General features: G+C 40.7%; 1 protein-coding gene across 1 annotated transcript; it reads right to left on the reverse strand.

The window, feature by feature from the left end:
• Window positions 1-1786: 1786 nt before the first annotated feature.
• Window positions 1787-2534, reverse strand: LOC101754067 (protein TIFY 11d-like). Its single transcript, XM_004983051.2, has 3 exons — window positions 2317-2534; window positions 2094-2207; window positions 1787-2004 (listed from the first exon to the last, which is right to left on the reverse strand). The coding sequence occupies exons 1-3, from the start codon at window positions 2532-2534 to the stop codon at window positions 1887-1889; spliced, it is 450 nt and encodes a 149-aa protein (XP_004983108.2). The 3' UTR covers window positions 1787-1886.
• Between the last annotated feature and the right edge of the window lie 6083 nt (window positions 2535-8617).

Raw genomic sequence — 8617 nt, forward strand, 5'->3', positions numbered from 1 at the left:
ACTGGGATAAAACGGGTCACCACGGCAGGCGCTGCAAAAAAAAAAGAAATCCCAGGCTCCCAGGAGGCTCTCGACCCTTTTATCCTGGTTGGTGTTTCAAACCGGGATAAAAGACCTTTCAGGGTCTTTTTTTCCACTAGCCTTTGCAACTGGGATAAAAGGTCCCGGTTGGTGAGCCCCCCATCAGTGACTGAGCTTTAGTCCCAGTTGGTGAACCTTTTGTCTCAGGCCAACTTTAAACCGGGACAAAATGGGACGCATGGAAGGTGAATTCTCTACTAGTATTCTGAATCTTCTCACACCTCGATCCTCACCGTTGATGGCCATGGGGTGACATCTATGAGGACCGCTGATGGCCATGTGGGGTGACATCTATAGATGTGTTTTGGCTCTAATTACCATGAAAATCAGAGGTTATATATGGTGGGAGGAACGTCACTTGTTTTTTTTTTTGATCATGGGAGGAACGTCACTTGTTACCCTTGGCAGTTACAGCTTCTTGTTATATAAGCGTCAAATATCCTGACCATGGAATTACAAAGATTTGTTACATGTTTTGGACTAATAACCGCCAAATATACAAGATCTACCTACATCTTTTGTCGGTACACATCCAAATATACAAGAGATATACATGGCCAGATTTACACTTCAATAACATAGAACATTAGATCGAGGCGCCAGCTTATGACCCTTATTATGGAATCGAAGGGCAGACTACTACTAGTTTAAGAGAACATTGATGAGAAGGGGAAAGAGTGCTGACGCGTTATCTCCCAATAAATCTTGTAAGGTGACACGTCAGAACACTTCTCAATCCCATCAATGTTCTCCTAAACACTGTAGAGTTTTCAGACACAATGTTAAGCGATTGTTTGGATACTAGGTGCTAAACTTTAACAGTGTCACATCGAATGTTAATTAGAAGAATTAAACATGAGCTAATTATAAAACTAATTGCAGAACCCCGAGCTAATTCGCGAGATAAATCTATTAAGTCTAATTAATCCATCATTAACAAATGGTTACTGTAGCATCACATTATCAAATCATGGACTAATTAGACTTAATAGATTCGTGTCGCGAATTAGACTTCATCTATGCAATTAGTTTTGTAATTAGACTATATTTAATATTTAATAGTTCTAATTAATATCAAATATCTGATGTGACATGTGCCGTTATCCGAACACCCCCTGTTCTACGCTCGCGCCACTTCTCCAACCAACCAGCGATCCGACCGCCGCCTGCCCGTTTGCTTATCCCGAAGTGATTCTGGGCACCACGTGCGTGAGGACTGAGGGGCAGGAAGAGTGGAAGACCGCGGCAGCCGTACGCATGCACCTGCCAACGAGCGTGACGCGTCTGTTTGAGTTTTTTTTTCTTTTCTATTTTCTTTTCTCCCATTCAATCATTTTTTATCGCTCAAGTGGATATCACTTGCGTATAATGTTATGTGCATAGGTTGTCTAACCACACTTCCGCAAAAGTTGTGAGCAAAACTTATTCGTATAAGTGGGTGTATTATGAAAGTGTGCTACAAAATAATCATGTAAGAAGTTGTGAGGAACAAGTTATACGTATATTTTTTGTGTACAAATTATAACTCTCCATAAATAGAAATTCAAAGTTGTCATTTAGAATTTGTATGTATGAGTTATAAGTATAATTTGCTCATGTGATCAAAGTTATATAAAAAATTATCTCGTATAAATTACAAGTAAGAAGTTATATGTTAAATTTATGTGTATAAGTTATGATATTTCATAAATGGAATGTTGCGGGAATGAGAACTTTCTAAAAATGGAAAGGTCGGGAGGGCGAGGATGGTTGGCCGGAAATCGTTGGTTGAGATGGCTGCTGGCGCGCTGATTAGTCCCCCGTTTTCAGAGCCTGAGCCACGAGGGATCAGGCACGTCTAGGAACGGCTCGCCGACAGCGGCGTCCTTCTGCTTCTTGGCTGGTGTCTTGTCCTCGTTGTGATCAGGGTCGGTTTCGCTGATCCTGCGAGTACTAATACGCGCATGTTATCATATATCCGATGTTCTATCCAAACAGAATCGAGAAAAAAATTTAAGACTCCTTGTCCTCACCTGAGCTTCCTCTTCCTGAGGAACCTATGCAGCGACGGCGTCCTCATCTGTGCTTCGTCGACTTGAGGAACTTCGTAGAAGATGGTCACGGACGGCGCCTTCTTCGCCTCCGGCCTGAAACAAACCGGGAAGACAGCCGTGAAACCAGTTAATTAATCAGACTCACCCAATCCGCCAAGAACGCGTTATCATCAGCCTAATTAAAGGGATTGACGACGCTCACCTCTCCTGGGCCGGCGGCTGCACCATGGCAGCGCCAACGGGGAAGAGCTTCGTGGTCATGTCGTCGTTCTCCTCGGGCGCCACCGGCCAGGGCGGTGGCGCCTGGAACAGGCGAACGAGGTCACCCATCCGCCCCTGCCCCTGCCCCTGGTTCTTCCTCATGTACTGCCGCAGGAGCGCGCATGTCATGGCGAACCTGCTCCTCCGAGCAGCGGCCATCCCCTCCCCGTCCTCGATCCGTCGCTGGTGGCTCGCCCTCTGCCGTCTCTCTCTCGTGTGAGAAGCTCGTCCGGGCACTTGCTATTATAGCCGCAAGGCACGGCTGCGTTTTCGTTTGTTTCTGCGTCCGGGTGAGCGGGAGAGCACGTGAAATGTAAAGGGTCTATGGGAGAGGGTGAGCGGAGGGCCGGGGAGTCCGGCTACAGCCACACAGCCACTAATGTGCAATACTGTACGCTCCGCTCTCCTTTCTTCTGATGCTGGGCTAATTTTAGGCTGTCTAAACTATGTCGTGTCTGTTATTCTTATTGGAGTGGACTTAGGTTGTTAGCTTTCTAGCGTGGTTGTACGGAGTATAGTGGAATGTGATTTCAATTGCTTAAGTACTGATTGTGTTATTATGCATATATAGTATACGGTTCAATTAAGTATGCCACTTCCTCGATCCCAAATTATAGATCGTTTTGGCATTTCTATGTCCATAGTTTTTACTTGTCACATCCGGTTTTAAAACAAAACCAAGTGCTACGTATACGTACGTCAGGATTAAGTTTCATACATATAGTGATATTATTAGTGAATAACAGTAACAGAATCACGTAAAGATATATAAATAAAGACTTACAAGTCTATCAGGGTTATACAGCTTAATCCTGAAAACGGAGGCTCCAAACTTCACATGCAATCTATTGAAGGCTGCATACGCTTACAACTCAGCATCATCTTCAGAAAACTTCACACACCTTCCTCTTTTGAGCAGCAGTAAGCAAGGGTAAGTACACTTATGGTTGGTACTCAGCAAGGCCACAAGAAATAACCAGAATAACGATTTAAATCCATCTTCAAGTTTATTAATCATGTGAGGGTTCAGGCCGCTCTTGACCGTGAGCACGACTGATATATCAATTTTACACTCTACAGAGGTTTTACATCTTTACCTACAAGTCGCGTAAAAGTTCAGAAGAACTTTGGACCCAACCATGCTATGCTGATTAGGCACTCATCACACTACCGAGGTGTGGCTGCATAGGGACGCTACGAGGTCTTTACAAAGATTTCCTAATAAGAAGTAGCCTGCTATGGTTTCCGGATCAGTAGCAGAGCATACACCTCCCTAGTGGGCATAGTGTCTTAGCAAAGCTCACTTCCCAAGAGGACCGGGTTATACCCCATCTGCCGCCGCCGCTCTTGCCCTTTCGGTAAGACCGCTTCAAACTAGAGTCTCTAATTAATTAGCCAAGACTAGAGCCATATAGTTCTTGTGGTTGCACTATTTTTCTGGGTGGTTTTCCACATTCCAATTAACATTATCATGGTATTATAAACAAAGCATAGGTAGAAGGATGGTGAGGGACACTTCCCTTTCTCCAATGAAAAGTTACTCTTATTGCTTTTCAGCTCTTGCTCTCTGGAAACTCTTAATCTTCAAATTTTTCAAACATTGATCCTTCTACTCGAAGCAATCATCGGCACAAGCATACAAAACAACAAACAAGTGCAACTAAGAACAATACACCAGTCAAAGAAAAGCTTTAAAAGAGCGTACTAAATGATAGGTGATGTAGCACTGGCCCGATCTTCCGATAGGTATAGATACACTCGATTTGGTGGAGTCTCGACGTTGACGATCTGGCTTCAAATCAAACACGATTCGAATCCTGCAACCGCTACACCACTACTTCGTTGGTTATCAACCAAGCACAACTTGATTGACCTCGCTGAAAAGGCTTTCCTCGCAAGTGAATCGAAGAACACAAGCAAGAGAACGATAAACACGCAATCTGAAATTGCAAATATGGATGAAGCAAAGATCAATATGGGGTTCAAGCTCTCGATTCGACCGGACTAATCGTCACAGGCAAGGAGAACAAGAACAGGGGCCCCGGATCACTGTAAACGGATTTGTCACCACAGTTATAATGATTCAATCTCAGTTTCTCGATGGAAAACTAGAACTAAACAAAACCCAAGTTCTAAAGGTGGCAGCTACTGAGTTTTATACCCAAAGGGGCATCAACATGGGCTTAAGGCCCGACATGATACAAGGCCAAGTTGGCCCAAACAGGTGACACAGCACCTTGTTGTGGTCACACAGAATGATACACGAACCTTCTGGAGCTAGGATCAGAACCAAAAAAACGGTGTCGGCTTTCCCTTTCCAACGCATCAAAGAACGCCTTGTTTCGATGTCGTATGAGGGAGATATGGCCGAAATCGGGCAGGGGTGTTGGTTGAATCCGAACCGAACGCGACGACTGAGTTGGTGATGACTTGTGACTTTGGGAAGATCATGACTCATGTGTGTCCAGCAGGCCGATGTCCTCATCAATAGGGCTTGATTCTAGGATCACGTAAACGTAGAAAACACTGAGAACGGAACTATGGTCAACAAGGCAAAACTTTTGAGAGGTTTGATTTATAAAAGAAATAAAAAAGACTATATGCTTGATCCATTTTAATTAAATAAAACATGCACATAAGTTATTTCAGAGAAATACCCTATTTGGAATTTAGCAAGTTATATTTAATCATTGAAAATGCGATAAACTTAATCATATTTTATTTGTAAATATTCAAGTACAAGTTATGAAAATTTAACTTTAGAAACACAGAGTATGTACAAGACATCTAATCGAATAATTTTGTATTTCAGGTTCAACTAAACATGTTAATATGGAAAAGACATTTATAATATTATTAAACATATTAAGTTTATTTATGAAATTCGATGTATAACACTAGATATCTTTTATTTAGAAATGTTGTTTATAAATAAGAATTAAACAATTAAATCTTAGTTTATAAAAACTGGGATAGAACCTAATCAATTTTTATTTAGAAAACTAATTGAATAAGAATTAGTCAAGTTAACATTTAACCTTGATGTTAAAAGAAGCAACAGGTAATACACGCTGCTAACGCATGGTGAAACGAACTAGAATAACAAAAACAGACTATTCTAGAGCGTAGAAGAAAAGTGTAAACTATGATTTAGAAAAGACTAGTCTACAAATAGAGCAACTAGGTTGCAGGGATAACAAACTAGTCAAAGCTAAACTGAACTAATCGGCAAAGAAACAACTAACAAGATTGGCTCTAAAGAGATGGCTGCGAAAGGTTTGGCCATAAAGAACATACCTGACTCACAAAGAGACAACTAGGATATGGGACAGCTATGAACTAGATAGGATTGTAAGAGAAACAGGGACAAGCGTGATTAGACTACTAGGCAGAATAGAAACTCTAAGATAAACTATTTGGATCACTAAAGCACACAAACTATGATTGAAAAGGAAAAGCTTGGTTAGATTAATAAAAGAAACATGATCTAAGCTGGAAAAACCTAAAGCTTTACAGAAGAATAGATCTTTAGAAGAGATGCTGAGCTAAAGCTAATGAAGAACGACTTTCGAACGATTTATGTTTATGAGAGCACAAAAGACTAGCATCACTAGATGCTAGGTTTATTTTAATTGGCACAACATATGTAAAGGATATTTCAAAAGAAAGTACCCTTAGTTGGAATTAATGCAATTTATACTTTACTTGCAAAGACCGAGGTAAATCCTAATCAAGTTTTATTCATAAATGTTTATGTATAAATTATACCAATTACACCCTTAACTTTAGAAAGGTGAGAACAACTAATCGAATAAACACAAATGTTGTCTTGGCTAAATAAATTTTATTTAGAAAACACATTTCATATTGACATTAGTCATTTTATTAATTACAAATACTGAAGTATAGATTATACCGTTTAACATTTGACTTTAGAAAGGCTAAACTATATGAAACATCTAAATATATGCTTTATGATTCAAGTGGATCAAATTGTTATTGAAAACATATTCACATTGGTATTAATCATGTTGAGATTTTTTTATAAAAACCGGTGTAAAAACCTAATCAACTTTTATTTAGGAAAGTTGATTTGGACATTAATCAAATTAAGTGTGATTATTAAAAGCTGAGATACACTCTATTTTGATTTTATTTAGAAAACTCAATTAACTAGTATTAGCCAAGTTAATATTAATTATGAAAAACCAATGTAAATCCTACTTAAATTCTTATTAAGAAAAAGCATTCAAATAGGCATTAATCAAACTAATATTAAATTTATTTTTAAAAACATGCATGATGGGAAAACATCACCACTATCGTATAATTTATGTTATCATGAACCTAACGCAACTTAAAATGGGATTTAAAATGGAGCTAAAACCATGAAATCTATAGATTAAACCAAGGTTGTAAGGGTCTAAACGTGATTAACCCATAGATTGGAAGGACTTGCCAGAAAAAGATCTGCAAGACACATGAAACAGTGCTCGCAAAAAGGATAAAGTTAAGGGTTAGATCTGCAAAAGTTCACAGCTTGGGTTCGGTTGAAAAGATCTAACTTCTTCAGGCGGTTATTTGCATATTTGCTAAGACATAAAGATCTTTGAAGAAATTACCGAGGTCCTCAGGGGCTAAACCGCAAAGCGGCTTATCTTCTTCAACCTTCATCTGGTGGACCCAATGGCCGTCGGACCAGCCGGGGCTCCCAGCGGTGGCACGCGGGATAGCGGTGCTGGGTGGCAGCGTGGGTGCGCCAGACGGCGACGGAACGGCTCGGGGCGGTGGAACACAGCAGCTTGGCTCGACCGGCAGTGCACGACGCGGCAGAGAGGCGGTGCACGGCGTGGCAGCGCGGAGCACGAGGAAGGGCGGCGACAGGCAGCGGGGGATCTCAGGTGCCCGAGGCGACGCCTTTTATAGGCGTGCAGGGTGGCACTGGCGTGCTGGGCACGCACGCTAGGAAGGCCGGTGGCGGCGCCGCTAGGCCGATGGGCCTGGTCGAGCCTGCAGCTGGGCCGAATCGGTCGACCATGATCGGTCGATGTGGGTCGAGCCCACGAGCTCGGCCAAAATGATAGGATAGGTTTTCCTTTTTTTTAGAATTGATTCGCCATCTAAATAAATATGCAAAAAATCTAGATAATTTATTTAAGCCACGAAAAATACTCTGAAAATCTCAAAAATTCCAGGAAAAATCTTAGAGATAGTTTGGGACACGAAGAGTCCAAATAATATTTGAAGCTCATGAAAAGTATTGTAGAGCCTTCTAATAAATAGATTTAGCTCTAGAAAAAGGAGAATAAATTCTAGAAAAAGCTGGAAAATTCTCGGAAGAACCTGGTTGTCGTCTAAACGCGTTTTTGAAACTTTTGCACTCATGAAACACCAGAATACATCGGCATGAATGCAACACATGGAACAACCTTATTTAATTTAGAAAAAACAAATAATTATTTTTCCTATACTAAATTTCCTGTAAAGAAAAATAAATATTGGGAAAAATTTTAGAATTATAAGAAAATCACTATTTAATTATTCTTTTTAATCACATCCTGAAATCCAAAAATTTCAAGGTGTGACGTTACTACTTCTATATATCTAGACATAAAGATGCATAGTAAAAATTATGAACGCTAAATTAACCTTGTGAACGAGTATAATTTGTCACAAGTGGGAGCAGAATACACAAGTGGGACAAACAAATTATCCTTGTATTTCTGCTCCTTGTGCACGAGTGGGAGGAAAACACACGTAATGTTTGTCCCCCCACTCTGTCCCTTACACACAGCATAAACCAGAATAGTACCAACATGCATACATCAATCCCTACGAGTCCTGCTAACCTATTATGTGCGAAGACTGTACATGGAGCAAATTGTAGTTTGTCGCCAGCTCAAGTATACATTAAGAAGGAGAAATGGCAAGCGATAGAGACAGTTGTTGGTCTCGACAGCTCAAGTAGGCATGTACAAGGAGCAAGCTGTTGTGTATCGCCATCAAATGAAGCAACAGTGGAATTTTCAAGGACCCAGAGACATGTCCGCAACGTCACAGTACGAAACCATGTGCTCTCTATTGAGGAAAACTGTACAAACTCTTTATTTACAAGGTTTGTTCACTCCAAAAACCAAGGCAACAACATCTTACTCTCACTCTCACTCTAGGTCTAATCTTGCACTGATGAATATTTTGAACTTGTGCTAATTGCCTTGGATTGTCACTTTTAGCGTAGGCAT

Source organism: Setaria italica, chromosome IX (genome assembly GCF_000263155.2).
Source record: "Setaria italica strain Yugu1 chromosome IX, Setaria_italica_v2.0, whole genome shotgun sequence".
In the NCBI taxonomy this organism is placed as follows: Eukaryota; Viridiplantae; Streptophyta; class Magnoliopsida; order Poales; family Poaceae; genus Setaria; species Setaria italica.